At 35.2% G+C, this 24,445-nt stretch overlaps 1 protein-coding gene across 1 annotated transcript; it reads left to right on the top strand.

Moving 5' to 3' along the window:
- The first annotated feature begins 120 nt into the window (after positions 1 to 120).
- LOC110025039 (protein CURVATURE THYLAKOID 1D, chloroplastic-like) lies at positions 121 to 23,301 on the top strand. The gene is made up of 5 exons (XM_020725284.1): positions 121 to 347; positions 486 to 664; positions 22,132 to 22,236; positions 22,864 to 22,935; positions 23,038 to 23,301. Exons 1-5 carry the CDS (start codon positions 227 to 229, stop codon positions 23,089 to 23,091), a joined length of 531 nt encoding a protein of 176 aa, XP_020580943.1. The 5' UTR covers positions 121 to 226; the 3' UTR covers positions 23,092 to 23,301.
- The last annotated feature ends 1,144 nt before the right edge of the window (positions 23,302 to 24,445 follow it).

Raw genomic sequence — 24,445 nt, 5'->3', positions numbered from 1 at the left:
TTAATATATAAGAATTGTGTGGAATGTAATTTTTTTTAATCCTGTGTTAAATAGAAAATTGTAATAAGAAATAAATAAAAAAGCCCACTTTTACATCAGACCTTCCTTTCTCCATGCCCATAGAACCTCGCGCCTTTATAAAGAAGATAAATTTGGACTGATATCTATATAGAAATACAGAATAGTGGAGCGCTCGACTCGTTTTTCTTCATCAGCCGACTTTCAAATGGAACTCTACTGTCACACAAGAGCTGCTTTCTCTCTCCCCCGACTCCCCCTCTATCCAATCCCTCGCTCCCACCCATCCTTCTCTTCATCCAAAACCCTATCTTTTCACTCCAAACCAGGTACTTAATACCTTACAAAGAGCCTCAAATTGTTTCTCGGACGAGTCTTCTTCTTCTTGCCCTGGAAGCAAGTTAACTTTTTATGTGCATATACCCTAATTTCTCTACACCAGTTATCCTCACCCCATTTCCTTTCAGGTTTGCATTGGTCAAGAGCCACGGCCTCTGAAGAGACCTCGACCATCGTGTCGCAGAAGTTCGGCGATGCTTTGGAGCCGAAGAAGGCTCCGGTAACTGAGGATTTCTCACTTGTAGAGACTCCGAATGATGGGGAGCTAAGCGAGGCTGAATATTTACTTAGCAAGCTTGGTTCCAAGGTGAGTTTTTTGTCTGTGCGGGCTTTGCTTCGCGATTCCTATTTGTCTTAATTTTTGCGGGTAAATTATGTGTTTCAGTTTATCTGTATTGCGCTTTGAATGATTGATGAGGCCTTGGATTCTGAATTCCTTGTTCTTCTTTACAATGGCTAATCATGTTATCTTATATATACAGTTGGAGTAATATCAGTTGTTAAATGATCATATAGAATGCATGGAGCAGAGGACGGTCAGGATCTTGAACATAATTAGACTGAATAATCCCATATATAAATGCCCTCCTGCGAAGTAAAATACTAAAATTAAGTCATACTTGTGCTTTAATTTCAATCTGAAAAAGTAGCGGAGATATTGCATTGTAATCTACAGAAGTATCTGTTTCAGAGCTAGAAGAAGGGGTATTGAAGTTCTAGATGAAAATCAGAGATTAAGGGGGATTGAGGTTTCAAAAGCTGATGCTGAATTATTTAGTTCTTAATTTTGCTTAAAGATTATTGGACAATTGTCTAAAGATGCTGCTCAAGAAAAGATAATATTGATGATTTGAAGGTCAAATTTCATGCTTAATAATTTTTTTTGAATGGAACAAGAATTTATTTCCTTTATATTTTGGTTGGTTTTAATCTTTCTAGCCTTAGCTTATTTTAGAGCAAGTTGTTGAGAAAAAAAGGGCGAAGAAAAACATAAATCGACACAAATCTAGAAGAACTCACAGAAATTTAATGATGTTCGACAAAGATGCTTGCGTCCTCGGGAGTAGAGTGATGAATTTCACTATTTAAGAGTAGTCCAGTAAATACCCATAGGGTTACAAATCATATATATAGATAAAACACACAGATAAAATTACTAACATGTGCCCTCGCTCCTCCAACGCTCCTCCAACCCACTTATCTCCAGGAGACATACCTCTTCAGTCTAAGAGACTTCAAATTCTAGTATATGAGTCACACCTAACAAATTTTCACTTTAGCGAATATCCAGCCTCTTGGGAGAAATACATCATGAAGTTTCTTACACCGAATTGGGTTGGACAACCATGCCGTCTAACAATTGCAAACATTCAATAAGTTCAAGCGATGCAAGTACTTGTTGATAATATCTGATTTTGTCAACATATCTACCGCAATTTCATCATATGATTCAACTGAGTGAACTCCACCTACAACTGTACTTCTTAACAGTTTATAGATATTACCTGCAGTGATCTTTCATTTCATCACGGTCAATGCATCTTTAATAATTTTGATGGTTTCTCTATCCTCATCTGTCTTAAGAATAAAATCATTTCTGTGTAAAGTGTCCATTGAAATTAAATTCTTCTTCAAATTTAGAATATGTCTTACATCACATAATGTTCTGACAGTGTCATCATACATTTTAATTCTGACTTTTCCAATGCCAACAATATTGTAACATCTATCATCATCCAAATAGACTGAACTAGAATCAGATAACATGTATGAAGTAAACCATTCTCTACTAGGTGTCATGTGATAAGAACATCCTGAATCAATAATTCATGCATTCTTCAACTGAGTTGTTGTAACTGAAAGTGCATCACTATCACTGTAATCTGTAATTTCACTCAGCACCATTTTCATTGACTTGGAAGATACATCATGTTTCTCATCAAACTATTTTTTAAGCTTTGGACAATCTCTCTTCATATGTCTCGGCTCTTTGCACTTGTAGCAATAAATCATCTTTCTGTCTTTAGACTTTGACCTGAAATTTCGCATTCCAGAACTCTCCTTATCCTCCTTCCTTTTATGATTCTGATTACCCTTAGCATATAAACAATTACCATAAGAGTTTTTCCTGCATTCTGCTTCCGCTGGTTGTGAGCCAATAATGTTGCATTAATCTCATCAATTTTGACTTTATCTTTCCTATATATAAGAGTAGTCATCAGATGTTCATAGGAGGAAGACAATGAACACAATAAAATCATTGCTTGATCTTCATCTTCAATACTCACATCAAGCCGTGTCAGATCTGTGATTATTTGATTAAAGACATTCAAATGCTGCGCCAGATCAGTGTCTGCCTGCATCTTCAGCCCATAGATACAATTTATTTGTTAGAGATTTAGATATAAACTGAGATTTCAATTTCTTCCATACTTCTCCTGAAAATTTCAGATTCATAGCATGATGCATAATCTCATCCGTCAGACATAAACGTATGGTAACTACCGCTTGTTGTTGCAATTCTTCTCAATCTTCATCTTCCATATTATTAGGTTTCGTAGCTTGCAAAACTTTCAAAAATTCTTGTTGTGTCAACAACTCTTTCACCTTTTTTTGCCACAATCCGAAGTTATCGGTTCCATCGAACTTCATCATCTCAAATATCTCACCAGACATTGCTATTTAAAATTATTCCTGCAGCAAATTTTTCCTGTTCGCACTAAAAAAATTCGGTCAAACTACTGTAAACACCTTGCCCGAAGCTCTTTCTTGTTCACGTAAACGCCTTAGCTGAACTTCACTCGTCACACCTCCTCGCGCTACAAATTTGTGAACTCCGCTGTCCAAACTCTTCTGTTCGCAAAACGACGCTCCTGTTTGCGATAACTTCTGTTCACGAACTCCACCTAGCCTAACGTCGCTAATGTTCGTGAATTGTTGGGCTTCAAAACCCCGCTGAATTTCAAAGAACAGAACTCCTCCGGCTGTCGCGGAAGGAGCTTGGATGCGTGAATTCCACCTCGCCGAACTCCTTCCCGCCATCGCTAGAGATTTTCTGCTGGCGAGTTTGCAGAGACCTCGTCTCCTCTTGTCGCGACCTTCTTTGCGAACCAAAACACTGCATTTGCTGCGAACACCTCGCCACAGGAATTACGAAGGAATATTCCTTCTTCTCCTCCGATTGTTGCTTCCGCCACCTTAAATTCTTTTTTCGCGTCCGCACGAATGCTCGCCATGTCAAACGCTCCGCCACCCGAAAGCCTGCAACGGCGAACGCCTTGCGATTCTGCTGAAAACTGCGAACTCCTCCAAACCGCAACACCGCGATTCCTCTATCGCGATCAAATCTGCGCGAACTTTAACTCCTGTCGCGGTAGCGATGCCCGCAATTCGTTTCTGCCTATCTTGTCGACGTCTGTCTTTGTCGCACCAAATCGATCCTGTCGAACACCTTCGCGAAACCCTTCGCGCCTATTCTGGTCACAGCCAAACTTCCTGTCGCAGGCAGAAGAAGCCCCGCAGTGCCGCCTGAAGGCTAAATCGTTCGCATGTTCGTCACTTTGCACGATTTGCTGAAGCGAAACTGCTGCAAACCGCAGCCCTCAATTGCTGAATCTTCTTCTCTCTGCACCGAAATTTTTTTTTTCCCCTTAAACCTCGCTCTGGTACCAATTGTTGAGAAATTAGGGCGAAGAAAAACATGAATCAACATAAATCCAAAATAACACAGAGATTTAACGAGGTTCGACAAATATGCTTACATCATCGGGAGCAGAGCAACAAATTTCACTATTTCAGAGAAGTCTAGTACATACCCATAGGGTTACACATCATATATATATAAATAAAACTCACAGATAAAATTACTAACACGTCATCGCTCTCCCAACCAACTTATCTCCAAGACATACCTCTTCACTTCAAGAGACTCCAAATTCTAGTATATGAGTCATACCTAACACAAGTGATGACCAAGATTTTGATAACAAAATATGTTAATTTTTGTTTCTTGGTGAGATATAGTTTTTTTTTTTCTCTTTCTGTTTAATAATAATTTTCTTTTTTCAGCAATTCTTTAGAATTTTTTATAAGATTCAACTAAGCTACAACCATGGCCAGAATTTACCTATACAAGAATGAATTTATATCTTGTAATTTACTTGTACGATTTTTGTTTTTGTAGGTGATGTTGCAACCTTTTGAACCTTTTAGAAGACGACCTTTACTTGGTCTATTGGAAGCATAAATTTTAGCTTCCTCTGTTATTTCAAAATTTATTGAAATTTTTTGGCATTTATTTTTGCATTCCCTTTTAGTACATTTCATATTCTGGATATTTGAATCTCGTGATTGATTGAAACAAGCATAGGATTGTATACATTTGCCAGTGAATTTCATTAGCATACTCCTTATCCATGAAATTCTTAAGTATAGAATTGTCTTCAGTTGGATTATAAAACCATTTTCTATGTTTATGTGCATTGGTATAATTATCACTATGTTCTTTCTATAATAACCATGGGCCATTGACAACCCAAAATTTTAGAATAACTTCTAATTAAAATAACTAAAATATAAGAAATTAAATATTTATTCTCTTGGTTTAACAAGCTTATTTTTTGCCCTATAGGATGAATATTTAAGGTTGCAAACTTTGTTATTTTATTTCTATGTGGTAAAGCCTTTTCTAGAACTTGAATGATGTTGTATTTAGGGGTGTGTATTATTTGGTCAAAATAGCAAAAGTGAACCTAACCAAACCAAATAAGTTTGGTTGATTCAGTTCAATTTCGAAGACGCATTTTGGCCTTTGGTTTTTTATACTTTTATATTCGGTTTTTGATTATTGCTTTGATTTCAATTTTCATTAAAATTAAAAAACTAAAAACCGAAATTTCAAAATTATATAGAAGATTGATTAAATTAAATAGATATTAGACATCTAAGATATATAATTCTTCATTTTTGAACAAACAATTAAATTTTGGTTTGTTCATCATCGTTTAAACCGAATTAAATTTCATTTCAATCAATTTGGTTTTATCAAATTTTTAATTGGTTCAGTTTTTTGAATTTCAGATTTCTGTTGCAATCAATTTGACCAATTTGATAACCGATTCATCCAAATCGAATGAATGCGCACCCCTTGTTTTATGTCTTAGGTTCTAGTCTTTTTATTATATAATTATCTTGATGTTGAATGCAATGAAATATTTATGTCAAACATTGCAGGAGACCAACTATTTATCAAATACACCTATTATTTACTTTTGGTGACTGAAAATGATATAAAACAATTACGACCAAAATTCTGTGGCTTCTATTAGAACTTGGTGAATATACCAAAATTTTAAAGCTTCATGAAATCAATATAAATTTAAATTGTATCTAATCTGTTCAAATTCAATTTAAATTTCAACCAATAACAACAAAATGTAGAAAAAGAAGAAAGTGGAGAAGAAGAGAAAGAAATCACTATAAAAACAAACTTCATTCTCGTATAAGCAGATGATTTCTGCTGTAACTCAAGTCTCGCTTGATTGATGATCAAAATTCTAGATTAGAAGGTGAGTTTATGCACACACAATAAAACGTTGTTCATGCTTTATATTGTAATGTGTGATTAGAATTCTCATATTTATGCATAGACGAAAGAGCAAATCATCAAGTTTTTACGAAGTTATAATAATTTGTAGCAAGCGGCTAAAATGTGAAATGACCTAAATTGCTAACAATTTTTAGCAAACTTAATAGCTTGGGTTAGAATAATATTAATAATACAATGGAAAAATACTATCTTATTTATCCATGATAAAATAATGTATAAAATTTGTTTTAAGACAAATTTGTTTGGCTTGGAAAAAAATTGAATCTTACATTTTGTTTAAATTGCAGTTTCCAAAAAGATTTATGTATTATTATTGCTTTTCTTATGGAAATATGCATTAATCATGGCATATAAGTTTGTTTTTCTACTTTGTAAGATAATTTTGGTTTCCATTATCAATAGTAGTTAAGATTTCATCACAAACAATAGCTTTAAGAAGGATATTAGTATGAATGTATGGGAAATATTCAATAGAAAATCAAATTTTTTGGTTGTTTGATGTTATAAAGTTTGATTGGATATGCTAAAAACTAAAATAAATACAATAGCTTTAGATTTTTTTTTTTTTGGCAAGCATTCAGATGTGATCCAAGCAGATTTTTTACTGAAATTAGGGCACAAAATATTTTTATTTGAAAACATCAACAACACAACACAAATACATAAAAATAAGCACCTACAATTTGAGAAGTAGATGCTCTTTCATACATCATACAATTTGAGAGGTAGGAAATTTTTCCCAAACACAAATCCTAAGACTCCAAAACAATAATCTCCCACATAATCATAATCCTAAACATATTAGTTCTGTTTATATTAAATAATAATATATAACAAAAGATTAAATTGTCCTTAGGCTAATAAATGACAAAATTGCTCTTAGGCTAGTCATCAGCATAACAATACTCCCCTCTCAAAAATACATCTTGTCCTCAAGGTAAAAAAATTAGGTAGTATGGCTTTCACGTGGAGTCATCATCTAAGAATTCTTTTCATTTAATCAGAAATTCAAAATGACCTGCAGCAATTTGCAATGTAGTCTTGTGCACAACATTCAGCCGCCTCAGACTCTGCTGATGCCCTGTCTTTATATCAATCTTGGAAGACATCGCAGTTCCAAGGTAGTCATCCAATAGCTCATCGATCACCTAGATGAGAAATTTGTCAGATATTGTTTCTTTATTCACAGCTCGATAATCCACACGAAAACACCAACTTCCATCTGTCTTTTGTAAGGCAAGGTTGGAGAAGGAGCTCACACAAAGCTATATGGTCCTCACCTCCATCATTATTCTCGAATTGCCTTTCGCACAGAAGACTGCCTTCAAAAGGCACTGACGCAATTGAATGTAACCCTCTGTCTGGGCCCCACCCTCCATGGTTCCTTGTTCCAGGTCAAAATTCTTCGAAGTGATATTTTCCAACTCCACTTTGCATGTTGTCTCGTTCTACCAGTTGTCGCTCATTTTGAACCTCCAGATTTCGTGCAATTTTTCCATATCTGCCACTTAAATATGCTTCTAATTCTTCTAGTCAATCTCGCATGATGTTCGGAGGTCACACTATTCATTCCAAGTATTTCTCTCAACTCCTTGCATAACCCCTCCATGTTTTATCTCAACCCCCTCCATCGAAAATCTCTAATCAACCCCCATCAGAGTCCTAGGAGCGAATTCTTGATGGTGGATGTTTTTCTTCTCATGTTCCTTACGTTCGATATCTTTCTCTTTCTATCTGGTCATGGAATCTCCGGTTAACTCTTGGTTTGGATTTACAAATTGAGTCATCAATGGGGCCTTGGATTGCATCTCAATAAGCTTTCTTATCATCTCTTCCCAGCTCCGGAATCAGTTTTCCAATGAAGAAAACCTCTCTTCTATGGCGTAAAACATTCTTTTTATGTTGAATAACCTTTCCTCTATCTTGAAATTAAGTTGACTTATATTTTTCTCCAATTTTTTTTCCAAACCATCTACTTTTTTTGTTGTCATTTCTCCCAGTACAAATTTTTTTTAATCACGAAAGTGGAACTTTGTACTATGAAATCCTCCCAACTAGCTTAAATCACGCCTGTTTCGCGAGGTCACGAAGGCTATTGTAGGGCCTCGATCCCATCTAGCCTGAATGAAGCCAAATTATACTTGGTATCACGATATTCTCCTCATATTACACAATGAACCAATTGGTTGCATCCCAGATTAATTGGAGTCGCGTGGTTTGGCTCTAGGCACATCTGTTTTGCTGGCTAGCTCTAATCGGTCATAGGGCACACTACGCATGATTTGAGGTTCATGTCTTCCAAGCTAGTTTGAATCACAACTGCTTCGCAAGGTCAGAGCGGGAGGAGAAAGATGACAGCTTATAGATTCCGACTACAACATCTCTGGGGCACCGATCTGTTGCTTCTTTATGCATGACGATACAGTCGTTGGCTTCCTGCCAAGAAAAAAAATTGTGATTGTATTACGAGATCTCTGTGCATCGTCCAACGAGCCAGATTGTGGTGGATCGTTACTGTAAGTCATGATTCAACGTGACCTTCTCCCCTAGCTCTTACCTGCTATCTCAATGTTATTTATGTAGGCTTGATCACGACTGTAGTGTCGCAGTTTTAGCCAGAATTTTGGTCACGATGGTCTCCTTTTGCCAAGATCACATATTTGCTTTCCCAAGATCAATGACTGTATCGTGGAATTCTGTCATGTGGTTCGATGACAAGGGTTTGTAGGCCTCTTTTCTTATCGCGTGTCAACCTGTATGTCACGATTCGGATGTTGGCTTTCTAGAATCGAAGGCTCTGATACCATTTGATATTATCCAAGCAGATTTGCCACCGAAATCAGGGTTCAAAATGTTTTTGTTTTAGAAGTTCAAACAACACAACACAAATATATAAAGATAAGCACCCACAATTCGATAGGTAGATAATCTCTACTAAATCCTACAATTCGAGAGGTAGGAAATCTCTCTCAAACGCTAACCCTAAAACACAAATACAATAATCTCTTGCATAACCTTAACCCTAAGCATGTTTTCCCTAGTTGTACTAAATAAAAATAAATAACAAAAGACTACATTGTCCTTACGCTATTAAATGACAAAATTGCTTTTAGGCTAGGCACTTGCATAACATATTCATTACAATCCACCACAAAGTTTTGCATGGTCATATTTTTTCTAATAGTTATTTTATTAAAGAGTTCTTAGAGGAGAACTTTAATGAGCTTTTAGACAGTTATTTAATCACATAGTTTGAAGTTCATATCTTTTGCTCGTATATGTGCTAGATTTATAGTTTTTATAGTTAATAAGATGCCTCCAACGATCACTTTCATGACTTGTATATATGAGTTATTGATAATGCAATGCATGCAGGAATATTGAAGAAATTATGCATCAATTTGTTAAAAGATTATCTGGTCATCTAAAAAATTATTGGCTAGAATTAAGGGTCACGAAAGTCATGCCATGATTGAAACCTCACACAATTAACAAAAATGAAGATTTTGGCAAATATAACTGAACACAATCTCAATGTAAATCAAAATCCTAAAGTAAATAATGAAGGTAAATTTCACATCCATATTCATAATTTTATTCGTGTCCTATGCCTCAAATGCATTAAAATTCTCTCATTTAGTGATGCAATAACCACAATAACAAGCCTTTATCCCACTAAGTGGGGCCGGTTCAATGAATCCTTTTTTCTCTATTTTGTTCTATTGAGTCTTATATTTTCATTTAATTTTAATAGATTAAGATTATTTTTGTACAATATACCCAAGTCTTTTTATGTCTACCTACATCTTTCTTAACATTAGTTAAATCTAATACATCTGCTCTCATGACAGGACCATCAGATGGTCGACGTTTAATGTGACCAAATCATCTAAGATGTCTCTCTCTAATCTTGTTCGACACTGGAGTTACACCAACCCTATCACGACTATATACATTTCGTATTTTGTCTCTAAGTGTCAAGCGACTCATCCACCTAAGCATTGTCATCTCAACAATACTTTGTTTTATGCTTCTCTTACGAAGGCCGACATTCTGCGCCATAGAGCATTGCAGGTCTCACTACCATCTTATAAAATTTTTCTTTCAGTCTAAGTGGTACTTTTCTATCACACAATAGGTTCGATGCATTCCTCCATCTCAGCTAACCAACTTGAATTCTACTAATAACATCTCTATCTATATTATCATCACTTTGAACAATAGTCCCGAGATATCTAGAATAATAGACCTGAGATATCTAGAAAAATAAACTCGAGATATCTAAAAAATGCTCACACCTTTTAATGATTTTATCACCCATAGTTACAACTCTGCTACTAGAGCTGCAACTACTAAAATTACATTTTATGTATTCAATTTTAGATCCACTCAAACGAAGGCATTTAGTCTTCAATGAAGACCTCCAAAAATCAAGTTTTTTCTGAACTCTTTTTCTAGTTTTATCCACAAGAAGGATAGCATTAGCGAAAATCATACATCAAGGTACATCCTCCTGTAAATTTCCAGTAGATCATCCATGACTAAAGCAAAAAAATATGGGCTTAAAGCAGTTTCCTGATGTAATCCAACTTAAATAGAAAAATACTTGGTCAATCCTCCTCTTCGAACACAAGTAACAACTCTAGTATACATATGTTTAATGACTTGAATATAAGTCGTACCAATACCTTTGTTTTTTTAACTCTCCAAAGGACTTCGCTTAGAACCTTATTGTAAGCTTTTTCTAAATCAATAAAAAATCATATGTGGATCCTCTATATTCCTTTTATATTCCTTCTATATTTCTCCATTAAACCTCTCAATCAATGTTTAGCTTCCATTGTATACCTGCCCAAAATAAATCCAAACTAAATATGAGAAATTTTTATGTCGCGTCTTAACCTATTATCAATTACCCTCTCCCATGATTTTAAAGTTTGACACATTAACTTAATTCATCTCTCATTTAATGATGAATAATTATAAATTTCTAACCAATTCGTAATCAATGGATAATGTTTTGTGACCAATTTATTATAAAATACTGAAAACTGCTAATATATAGTTAATGAATGGCTAACAAATAAATAATGAGATGTAAAAAAACATAAAATAACCCGTGACGTAATGGTTGAGAGTGTAAGTTCCCACCATGAGGTTGCGGGTTTGAATTGCGCATATTTCCCTTTGGGTTCACCTTTCCTGAAATGAAACATAAAATAACTTGAATATCCATTATAAAATAAACTTCTATAAATTATGCACAGGTTACTTAGCTTGCCACTGGATTATGCGTGTGCCATTAAAGTTATGATTGACCTCTGAGTTTCTGTTCTTCTTTTTCAGTCTTCTTTGCAATAAGCTTTTCCACTTTGCTCATGCAAAGGAAAATGATAGCATGGAGCACAGCATTTGTTTGGTTCAACTTGAATCAAAATTTGAAATATTTCAATTCAAAATAACTTTCATTTTTAACTGGTTCTATAGAATTTATTATTTTTACCTTTTTTACAAAATACAGCTTGCTTCTGAATCAAACCGAGTACTTGATTTGCATCCGCCTTTTAGTTTATCTCTTCCTTTTGCGTCACCGTACTTTTAAATATAACAAACAATTTAATGCACAATGAGGCATTCTGTGCCTCATATAAACTGAGTTTTAACATGCAAAGTATTCCTTATTATAAAAGATGAGCTTACAAGACCATCTTGACTTCACTTGGATCAGCAATTTTTTGAACTTACAATTTTTAAATTTATTAAAATGATATACAACTTAGTTTTTATTGATAGTTTGTTTATAATTTTTTACTTTAGTGCCAGATTTTATCCCTTGTTAATGCCTTCTGATGTCTCTAGAAAATGTGGCGGGTGGTGGTACTGGAAGCTGCCCCTATCATTACTAGTCTTATTTTTCTTGCAAGTTCTCTTCCTTTCATTCTGGAGTCTTGCATTATGTGTTGAATCTTTTTTTGGTTTTTCAATTTTTAGCGAAATAATTTTTCTATATTGCTGGTCTGTGCAGCTTATATTAAATCTATCTTAAAGTTGTGATATTCTCGTGTGACACTAATGCCACAGATCTGTTTTAGCCACTTAGATTTAGCTCTTTCATCATCATCCACATCTCTATTATTTTGGAGAATTAATCTATGAAAATTAAATAATGTATTTACTTCGAAAAAGGGTGGCGGTCGGTAGTTTGGTTTTGCTAAAAATGCAATGCACTGTAAAAGGTTTATAGAATACTATGATAAAAATGTATTGGAATTACTTTCAAGTAGTTTGGCTCACTGTAAAATAAACGTAGGACTTTAAATTTTTTTTGTTTGGTTTGAAGTAAATTGAAAATAATGTATTTACTTCGACAAAGGGTGGCGGTCGGTAGTTTGGTTTTGCTAAAAATGCAATGCACTGTAAAATGTTTATAGAATACTATGATAAAAATGTATTTGAATTACTTTCAAGTAGTTTGGCTCACTGTAAAATAAACGTAGGACTTTATATTTTTTTTTTTTGGTTTGAAGTAAATTGAAAATAATGTATTTACTTCGACAAAGGGTGGCGGTCGGTAGTTTGGTTTTGCTAAAAATGCAATGCACTGTAAAATGTTTATAGAATACTATGATAAAAATGTATTTGAGCAGCAGGCGGCAGATGGCAGGAGGCAGACGAGTGGCGATCTGCTGACGGCGGTGGCAAGAGGACGACTGGTTGTGGCGGGGGGGGGGGGGGGGGGGGGGGGGGGGCGTCGAGTGACAAACCTCGAGCAGCGCGTTGCAGGCAAGCAACAGGTGGCTGGTAAGCGATAGGCAGCTAGCCGCGGCAAGCAGTGAGCGATGGGCAGCAAACGACAGGTTGCAAACGTTGTGGTGAGAGCGACAGACAACGACTTGCTTATAACATTTTACATTAATGATGTAATTCAAATTTTGTTAAATCGACCAAATTCTAAATTCAACTAAAATAGGCTACCGTGTAAACTTCAAATCTATTAAAATTTATATGATATTTGTAAATTTTCATACGAAACACAGAATTTTCTCAAATCTCTGTAAAAGATTTACAGTACTGTCGACACAATTTTATTTAAAAAGTTGTCCGTTGTAAGCTGTCGGCTGCCGGAATCGAAATCCCGTCGCCCGTTTCAGAAAGATATTTAGTTTAGAAAAATATGAAATCAAAATGATTACATATCTTCCATTGTTTAAATGAAAGAGTACTACACCTTAAGTCATGTATTTATCCGAAAAGATAAACACGGGTGAGATTCGATCAAATAAATTAAGAAACATATGACATCCTTTTGATCTGCGAAAACTATTTTATTTATAAACCGACAATTTCTCCTATTTATTATAAAAAATTAAATAGGGATTATATTAAGCTGGGTTCGGAAAAACTTTCTATAAGGGCAATCCCCTATAGTTAATTACATCTTAAATGACTGAAGTTACGTAAGAAAACTCTCAATAAAAATCAAGGAATATTATCTCAAAGAGGTCAATGGATTAGGACTTTTCAACAAAATCGGACAAAGAGGTGTGAAAGGGGAATGACTCAAATTTGGAACATTTAGTGTAGAATCCATAGGAGAAAAAACTAGGGGGTGTCATAGATCCTGAGGAGAACATCGGTGACTTCCCAAGCTATCCTAAGGTTTGGCTTTAGTTTAGAGGGGAAATATTTAAGTGTTTCATTCTGCCAATTATATTTAATTAGGGCTTACATCCGTGTGAAACAATCACACGAATAGTCTAGAATATGTGAGGACTTAGGTCCTGACGAACGACAAACTTGGAATCTTAAAACGAGTTAGAGCTTATATTGTGTAGCAGAGCTATACAAAAGCCTAAAGATAAGATTGAGTATTTATGTCGCACCAGACAAACAACCTTAAAATCCTATGTATTGTTGTTTAATTTTTAAGGAAGGTTTAGCTGGTGTAGATGTGTTTTGCTTGTAAAGATCATCGTGCTGCCCACAATGTTAGCTCAAATCTTCTCGTTATAGCACATTCGAGTTCGATGTTAATTTTAAGTGTACATGCAACTGTTTGGTCAACGATCTGCTGTCAGGTACCTCCTATAAAACCAAGGATGGTACAAATTCATGATAAATTGGTCTGCCCAAGGACAGTCAAAGTTGGTGATCTCGTACTTGTTCTCAAAATGCCTATTCTTGTGGACCACAAGATAGATGGAAATTTGAACCGACTTGAGAGGGATCATTTGTCATAGAAAAAGCCTATTCGGGAGGAGCCTACCAGCTGGTGGATTTCTGAGGCAAAAGACCCATGTTGCCGATCAACGGACGATACTTGAAGACATACTATGCGACTTAACATTGCTTCAATTGAAATTTTGGTTATTCTGAGGTTATTTATTTGGTCAAACGTCTGTGTCGGGTCCAAAAAAATTTTTTTGTAATAAAATTAACCTTAATAAAATGATAACTTTTGAAATTATATACTTCGATATTCTCTTTTCTACTTTTAAGTCGAACATCTTATTGAATTAAACAATATATATATATATATATATATATGATCTTCTCACCATTATAAACTAAAATTTTGCTTAATGAACACTTTTTTTTAATGATCTTCTCACTGGTATAAACTAAAATTTTCTCTAATAAATGTTTTGTTTTGTTCTTATTCCTGCTAAATTTCAGCGCATTGATGTTTTTCCTATCGTCTGTAGAGAAAAATATCAGGATAGAAGCTGATTTTTGCTTTCAAGGATGGTTGGAATTTCGCACTTAACGAGGAAAGAGCACCGCAGGGTGGCATCATAGACTTCGACGTGGACTTCAGTCAAGTCGATGGAGACTATGAGGGTCCCCTCCTGATGGACGTGATCAGCCGTCGAGAAAAAGAGGAGTTACCCTCACTATTGAAGATCGGCACCAAGGAGAATTCCTCACTGAAGGAGAAGAAAGTGGTAGTACAACAAGATCCGATGGAGGTGACTAGTCGTCTGCCATCTATGATAACTACACCGACCGGAGGTCCAGTTGCTGTTGATGACGGGAGACTGCCAACACACCGTTACGAAGGACTCAACGAAGAAATGTCAGTCGCCAAAAGCACAGAGCTTTCCTGCGTGAAGAAATAAGACGTCGGAAAGAAGCAGAAAACTTGCTTACCTCGATTCCAGAGGGGAAAATCTACGATCCATACATGAAAGAGACTTTCTCCAGCTTTCCTGCCACAAAGGATGAGTCCGAGTTCACTACAAAGCCGATGATGCCAGAACTTTGTGCAGGTTGTCCGACGTGCAACGCTGAGATTCCCGCATGGATACCAGTTACAGGGGTATTTACGGAATGCCCAGATTGTAACGTCCTCCACTTGGAGCGTTACAACACTCTGGAGGAGTATAAGTCCACCGATGGCAGATTTCTGATCACCAATGACTTAGTTGGGGAATCGTACATCCCCTTAGATACAGAGACATCACCAACATGGATTCCTGATTGAAATGATGGAGCGTCCTCGACAGCCACCAATGATCACCATGGCAGAGTTCGACAAAATGAGTAAAGTAAAGAAAAGGGAATTTGAATTTTACTAAGAAGTTCAAGGAAGGTTTGTCAATATACTAGAAGACTTGGAGCTGTACACCAGTCTTTTCTGAAAGTGAAGAAAGAAGCGTTCTCGACTGCATATTCGACCTAATAGACATGGCTCGAGCGGGTCTTCTGGTGAAAAAGACCTATTTTGTCTTCTGGTGAAAAGGACCTATTCTGAACCACAGAAATGGATGCGTGGAAATATCATGCATATATGACTATATAAGAACACGTTAGCATTTGATAGATAAATCCAAACCAAGCAGCTACCACAAAAGAATCCCAAGCCAAAAGGCCAAAACCAAGCCACAACAGGGCCAAAATCGAGCTACAACAAGGCTAAAACCGCGGCCCAAAATATCATAAAACATGTTAGAAACTGCAGCCACATTAAAAGCTTGGAATGAATATTTCTACCTTGTTGCCCACCATAAGGACAAGTGACAAAATCCTGCCTACGAGAAAAGAGAAATTTGTATACAAACCATGTGAGTATTTATATACAAATCTTACAGTTATTATATATTTACATACCAAACACCTAACAAGTTTAGCAATCTCATGCAAAGTCCTCAAAACCTTAGACGAATATACTATTGCCTTATATTTTCATGCATAGGTTCATCAAGCCAGAAGTACCATGAAGGTCCATGTAAAAATTTAAGTGCTGGTTATGTAAACTCAATAAGAATTGATTGATATGTGTATAATACTTGCAAGAATGTTTTATCCGTATGCAACAAGATCGGGTTCAACCTCATCTTTGGTCGAGCTAAATCAAACATATGCAAAGGCTAAGCCAACCTAAAACTTTAACTTGAGCAGCAATTTTAGCACACCTTAAACCATGCCTTATGATTTAACGGAATGAGAATAATACATTCAGGGGCAATTCCAAGAGACGCGGGTTAAAAGGATTCACCACCCCCCTACACCCCCCCCCCCCCCCCCCGGCACACATTTCTTATGTAGAGTACGAACTGCAAATGATAAAAACTGCTTAATGGTCTATACATTCAGGTGAGATTTACAGTAAGATTCAAACATCAAAGATGTTTCAAATTTTTAATAGCCTTAGACATCCTCTTTTTTTATATATATATATGGAGAGTGTATGAACAGCAAACAAATGTTTCATGATGCCTTTTAAAATTTCTATAAGTATTTCAAAAAGAAACTTTGATTATTTCCTCCACTAAAGAAAAAAATGAGTGCAGGTTTTCAACATCTTTGATGATTCTCGATACTTCTGGGCTTCCAGTTTTAATAAATAAGTGCGGAATAGCTTTAGGAAATTTAAAAGATAGAATATCATCCCCCATGAATCTGAAATGTTCCTCGGAAGGAATAGACTTCCATATCACGTAATAACTCATGCATCTTATGATATATTTTCTCTCCTTTTTTTTTGAGAGAACCATTAAGACCAAATCAAGGACAGTCAGGCAAGCAAACCGGCAATAAAAAGAGTAATCCTCAAGAGTATCGAACAAACAAGTCAAAATATCGCAAACCAGCAAGAATGTAATACCTCGGGAGCCAAATATGCAATCAAGCAAAAGTATTAAGTGAACCAACAAGGAAGGTAGAGAAACGACCAAAATGTCGAGCAAATAAGTAGCATGAGCAAACCAAAAATCCGGCAGCACCTCCCCCTTCTCCAAAAGATTCGGCCAGCCCCTCTCCTTTCCAGATGGGGCTTCTTATAGGCAAGAGGGAGAGGAGATGGGTAGAGATCTCCCCATCGCGTGCGGCTCTAGGAGTCGAGCGGAGTAGGACGCCCTCCATGCGGGCGGCTCGAGGAGGGTAGAGAGAGCAGGCGATGAGATCACACGATAAGGAATGGGGCGCCAGTGCTATGTCGCGAAGGAGATAAGGGAGAGAGAGGAGTTCGGTCGGGCGTGCGAACAGGATGATGAGGCGTGAGCGAGAGAAAGAATTTGGGATATAGGGCTTTAGAGATTAGGGATTTAATTGAGAGAAAAAAAAGAAAGAAAGAAAAAGATTCTTTTTAAAAGAAAAAAAAGATTTTTTTTAATATTTACCATCGAAAGCTCCCAATTCGCAGTCCGTTTTGTCATCCGAGGTCGTCTGGACAACCTCGTCGACGATCGGGTCAAAAAACGCGTCAAATTCGATTTTCATCAAAATTTTGGTTCAGGCTCAATTGATCAAGATAGTGTAGATGGTTGTCACGAGAGGTTTAGAAAAGATTTGCAGTGATTTGAATTGGTTTGGAGATTCAATTTGGTGAGTTTTGGTCATTTGGTCAATTTAGGGGTGTTGGGTTAGACTTGGGTTTAGGTTGGGTTAGGTTCAAATTGATTGTTGAAAATGATCTAGGGGAATGATGAAGAGTTTTCAACATTAATTGGGTGTCAATTTTAGGGTTAGGGCATTCAATTAGGTGAAATTTGAGGACAGTCAATTTGGGTCAAATTTGGGAATTTTAAATGTGGGTTGAAATTGAGTGAAATTGAGGCTTGACCAAGACCAATTAAAGGTCCAATTTGATGTGTAGGATTGTTATGAAGAGTTTAAGATTCAAATTGTAGCAAATTGAGTAGACTATGGGGTTCAATTAGGTGAGATTAGGTCATAGGGCTGTAATTGGGGGTTTGACTTGGATCAAAATTGAGCGCAAAGCATGGGTCAATTAGACTTGGATTTGGTTTTGATTGATTTTGTCATGATGAATTTGAGTTTAGAATTGAAATTGGGGAAATTGGGATCAAATTGAGTTCAATTGAAGAGTCCAAATTGGGAGTTCAATTGAAGATGAGTTCAATTGAAGAGTCCAAATTGGTTTTGGGGACAAAAGGCTGAGTTGGGTATTTTGGTGAAATCGATGTGCCAACCATCCTGATTTGAGCCACGGACCAGTGGAATCTCCATTTGAGTCTTCTATGTACTGGTGCTTGCTAAACCCCAGCCTAGGGCTAGAGGGTCTAGGAGACCATCTACATGAGTCTCCCAAAGGATCAAGGGATCAAAGTCAACAAATTTGAGCTTAGGGTTGTGAGTGAATGAGAGTGAAAGTGAGTGAACTAGCTCCAGACCAACTTCTAGGGTCAATCTTAAGGCCAAGCAGCCTTATGGGGATTCACCTTGAGCTCCCCCATATTGACCCCACCTACTAAGTGCTAGAGGTTATGACCAATATGTGGAACTTCAAGTTGAGCAAAGACTGGTTTAAAGTTTCTAATGGTGAGGGTTCCTTTTCTAGTTTTCTAGGAATAGTCAACGTGAAAGTCCTATTGCTAGACCCTAGGCTACTAAAGAGGAGAAAGCTAGACCTCAACTAAAAGTGAGGTCAACAAGTACACTACTAATTACACATCCAAACGGCCCTTAATGTTAACTCTTTACATTGCACAAGAGGCTAAAGTCTACATACTTTACATGCATAAGCTTCATATTCTTAGTGAATGGAATCAACATTGCATTGTTGGCTACTATAACTCAATCACTGAAGTTGCTAGGTTACTGCACAAGTTTTTTTTTTTTTAATTTATTTTTTAAAATTTTTACCTTTTCTTATGATGTTAAGACAGGTTTGTTCATTGATAGGTTGATTATAATATTAGACATTTTTTCTTAAGTGATATTGCTTGTTAATTCGTTACACTTGTTCTAAATAATGTGGTGGTTCTATAAAATAGGCTTATCTTTATCACCAGTACCAGCTTGTTCGAGACTAACCTTGGTTTGCTTGGTTTATATGTCTTCCTTCATGTTGGACTGCTAGATGAAATTGTTTTTCCTTTTTTCATGGATTGCTTTATCTGCAATTTTTTAGTTCATTTAAATTTACAACAACAACAAGTGCAAACAGTGACAGCAGTAAAGAAACAAACAAAGTTTTCAGTTGAAAGAGCAAGAGATCAGAGGATTTTGCCGAGAATAACTGCAGCAAGCAAACAATGATTTCCAGTGGTTTCCGGGATGCCCCATGGCACTGCACAGCTTGGTTCTGGAGTTTCTGGAGTTTGGGGCTCAGGTTTTACTGCCTGGAGAGATGAAGGTTTTTTGGCTGGAGAAGAAAATGAAGGATTTTTTTTTTTTGGTAGAGATTTGGATTGTGGTTTAATACTTCTATTGTATTCAGACCTTTAAATAGGCAATTTGAATGGAAATAATATTTTAACCATTTCTAATCCAACTCCATAAAGAGAAGAAACCCTATTTATAATTATTAGTTAGATAAGTTCATTCTACTCGAAAATATAAGCATATTTTATCTCTTTTTTTAATTTAAAACTTAAATTCATTCTTATCCTGCTAAAATATGAATTTTATTTATTTGCTCTAGCTTTCAAGACTTTGGTCTCCTTTATATAGTTTTTGATTGATGATTTGATTGTGCCTATAGACTTATTGGGACATCATTTTTTATCTTAACAACGGGATATGAGAATTCCATCAATAATTTTCATCAAATTATTTGATCCAATCTTTTGTTCTCTTCACTAATTGATGCCTAAATTGTTGGATGCTTTATGTTCTATTTTTGAAATGAATTGCCAGGTTGAACATTTTTTCATGGTCAGATCCCTAGGTCAGATACGTGCCCCCAATTAAAAATCTTTTATTTATATGAAATTTTTAAGAAGGCGGAGAGAAAGGAACAATAGTTACATCTCACTTATCACATTCGTGCGCCCGAAGCATGCACATTGATTCTCCACAATATTTTTGTGGGATTAAACAATAAAACAACATAAAACTTGTTTAAATTTTGCGCAAAAAATTGAATTTGATGAATACAGTTGGCCAGTCATAAATTTGAGCAAAATGAAAGTAAATAATAAGCATTTTGTGAGTAACCCATGTGCAAATTCGTGTTTCTTCAAAATCAGGTTGCTTCTATCCATCCATGACTTCGAAACTTTTGAGTTTGGCTATAGTGTTCGGTAGAGTATTCCTCAGTAATTCATGGGTTTCATGCTTCCATCTACTTGCAATTGAGCCATGGCATGTATGGGACAGATTCGGTGTACTCCTCTAAGCTAGATTGAATATGTCAACCATCCAATGCTTGGAACATAAGCTGTTGAAGCTTAATATATTCACAACTTGAGGGTTGGTTGGAGTGTAGACTAATTTGTTAACATTTTTATTAAATTATTGATCAATTTCAATTTGCTTTGTTCTGCCATAATGGATAAGATTCTGTCATTATAGATAACATATTGATCATAAAAAAAAAAGATTAATTTTCCCTTCAATTTTAACCCTAAGTGGTTCGAGTGGTCTTTTGATCTAAACTTTTTCACATATATCATAAGCCATGGCATGAAATTTAGTTTTCGCATTGCTACTTGATTTCACAAGCTATTTCATTCTTCTCTGTATAGCAAGTTTACCCTGTACAATAGAGCAATATCTAGATGTGAACTTCTAATCACTGATAAAGCTTAGCCCAATTTCCATCGCAGTAGATTCAGTCGTCTTGATTTGAGCCTTTTCTAAAGAACAAAATCTTTTTTTGGAGTTAACTTCAAATAGTTCAAAATTATTTACATGGTCTATATGTGCTGCTCCCTTAAATCACTCATAAATTGGCTTACACCACTAACAAGAACATAGTATATGGCATAGTACATGAAAGAATTATAGGTTTTGGAACAAGACTTCGTTCTTTTCTTTTATCAGTTTGTGTTCCTTCTTCCATTTTTTTGAAGTTTTGATGTAGGCTTCATGGGCATGTGTGATGTTTACGTGAAAGAATTATAGGTTTTCCAACAAGACTTGTTTTTTCTTTATCATTCAGTGTTCCTTCCAATGTTTTCGAGTTTTGATGTAGGGTCCACTGGCATGTGTGATGTTTACAACTCACTATATCATGGTTTTTTAAGAGGTGTAAGAAATTTTTCTTTGGAAGTTAAGAGATTCCTCTTTTGATTTAGTGAAGTAACTTACAATCTCAAAAAATCCTTTTTTAGCAACCCACATGTTATGGAACTTAAATCTTTTGGTAGAAGGAGATGAAAAGAAGCAATGAATGAGGATTTAGTGTTGATCCAAGTAAGCATGGTTGATGTGAGTATAATTCTATTTGGCTAATGTGTGGAGTCAAGCCGGGTTAAAATAGCTCGGTACAGTATTTTCCAGATAAATTAACGAAGCCTGTTATCATGCCCTGTAATTTACTCATAGCTAGACCAACATCTTGGATGAAAGTGTTGCAGTGTTCAGTTAATTGAAGTCAAAGTGTGCCTTGTAGCTTCCCTTCACATTTTGAGTCCATCAATCGCTGCCGAAGCACATTCCGATGCTTTAGATTGAAGTAATGAGTCCCAAGAAAAGCCTTCCATGCGAAATGGATCTATAGGAATTGTTCATGGTCAGTGGACACCGCAACAAAGATGCGATGCCATTAGCCCCAAAGACACTATGGAGTCATTAGTGGCAATGATATTTGTGTTTGGAAGTGAACTCGTAGACATCATGGTTATAATGATAAATAGTTTAGATGTAGATATGTAAATACAAACGAATTTTTTGGTATGTATGTAAATTTCCTTCTTTTTTTTTTTGTTTTTTTAAGAAATTGATCATCTGGATGCCTTTCTATGCTTTCATAACAGTTGGAGTTAGATGACACTTACTACATCCTGTTTTACGGAGCTGGTGCTTTGCTTGCTCTGTGGATTTCATCAGCTGTTGTCAGCGCAATTGATACTCTTCCTCTGGTATGTCTACTGCTACATACTTCTTTACAAATCCTTGTAGTGTTTGAAAGCCAAAGGGCCGTTTGGGATTAGTATTATTTTTTATTTTTTATTTTTTATTTGTGATAATTACATACATAGCACTTGAATTATTGTTATTTACAAAATCTAACATCTAGGTGATTTATCAATGTATTTACACGTGTCACAATCAAACCATTGAGAATTTGATAAAAAGGAAAAGTATGAGTTGGGGTTTTATCAAGAATTTTATTGTTTGAGTAAGAATTAGCGAAATGGATGAAAGCGGATGCTAGATTTGTAAATAGCAATGTTTCAAGTGCTTTGTATATAAATGCCCTTTATATTTTTTGTGCTTATGTTTTGATTTGAAGTAAAATAAGTTTGGTTATTTAATTAAAGTATGATTATTTTTAAAAATATTCAAAACTTCTTAAATTTGTTGGGAAATTTTCATAGGTAGCATGCAATTCGTATGGTTTCATATATCCCACACCTAAGCTTCTATATTTATTACACGCATAGCACTTTGCAGATGCATGAAAAGATAGATTTGACTATTAAAAAATGATAATTAGTGCTATTTTTTAGATGGGCTTACTCCTAACCTTGGTTTCTTAACTATAGTTTCCAAAAGTGCTGGAATTGGTTGGCCTGGGCTATACAATCTGGTTCAGTTACCGTTATCTCATTTTCAAGGTAAAAATATTTTAAATTTTGCAGAATAATAATTTTTTTGAAATCTGAATGTTTTTTTTCTGGTGATTCTTTTGAATTGTTTATATTGTTTTCTGCATGCAGAAAAACAGGGAGGAATTGTTTTCAAAGATTGAAAAACTGAAGGAGGAGATATAATTTGGACAATCTGAGTAACAATTTCTTTATGTGATTCCTCAGCTGCATTTGGTTTTTCATTCAAAGTTCTATATGTTATATTGTAGTGTTTTGTTTTAGAAGCTGTTAGAGACTATTTTTGGGTGCTATATATTTTTCTTCATAGGACAAATTGTGATTTAGCTTTTTCTTTATGAGAATTTACATGCATGCCTCTTAAATTCTTATATATTTACATATCTAACTCCCGAACTTCAATTTTTACATGCATGCCACCTTTTATCTGTGCATGAAAGTATTCATTTCTTAGAAGATAATTTGATGTGATATGAAAGATTTGGGTGAAATATATCTAATAAATCTAGAAAGTAAACTTTAGCTGTTATATATTTAAATATATAACAATTGGATGGTTGTGTGTAAATGACCCTTTCATGCACTATAGTTTTCTTTTGTTTTGCACTTGTTTATGGAGAAATATTTGCGTACGTAAGACGTACGCAGAGTTGCGTACATATTAGATTATTTGTCGGGTATATATAGGTTACGCTCAGATTACATGAAGAATTATAAGGGGTATAATTTAAGTGTAATCTACATATACACTCCGAATAACTTAATATGTATGCAATTTTGCGTAAGTTTTACTTAAGCATATATTTCTCCTGTTTATGTCACGTTTAAACCTTTTTGGATGGAAATTTTGTGGAAGATTTACATTTATATTACTCAATTCTATGTATTTATATATCTAACCCCTAAACTTTAATTGGTTACATACATGCCACTTTATGCATAAAAAAGATACATTTCACTTCTTAAAAGTTAAAATGATGGCATTTTTTATTTGATTTAAATGATTTGGTGGGTGTGGATGTAAAAAATCAGAGTTTGGCTTAAGTGTGTAAATACATAAGAATTGGATGGTATATCGGTAAATGCGTTATTTTAACTCTCCATGGCAATTTTCCTAGGTTATGATCCTTAAATAGCAAACCGAACAGATGCTAAACAAATGGAAATTGACATTTTGTTATGATATAAATTCCGAGCATTAAAAGTATTTTAATCGAAATAAAAAATGATAACATGAATTGATTTCATTTAAATAAAAAAGTTATATATATATATTCTATTAACTTTTATTTATTTATTTTTATTTTATTTTGAATTTGATATTTTATTATTTTGATATAGGTTTTATTCTTAATATGGACATACTATATATATATATGTATATATGTATGTCTATATGTATGTGTGTGTATTTGAATATTAAAAATTATTTTAGGACTAGTACTAGCTTCTCTCACGAAGAGACTAGAGAATTTGATGGCTCTATTAGCGATGTATTAAAAAATATTTTATTTATTTA

Source organism: Phalaenopsis equestris, unplaced genomic scaffold (genome assembly GCF_001263595.1).
Source record: "Phalaenopsis equestris unplaced genomic scaffold, ASM126359v1 Scaffold000287, whole genome shotgun sequence".
Classification (NCBI taxonomy): Eukaryota; Viridiplantae; Streptophyta; class Magnoliopsida; order Asparagales; family Orchidaceae; genus Phalaenopsis; species Phalaenopsis equestris.
The sequence above is the reverse complement of the archived record's forward strand: the minus strand, read 5'-3'. Positions and strand labels throughout refer to the sequence as shown.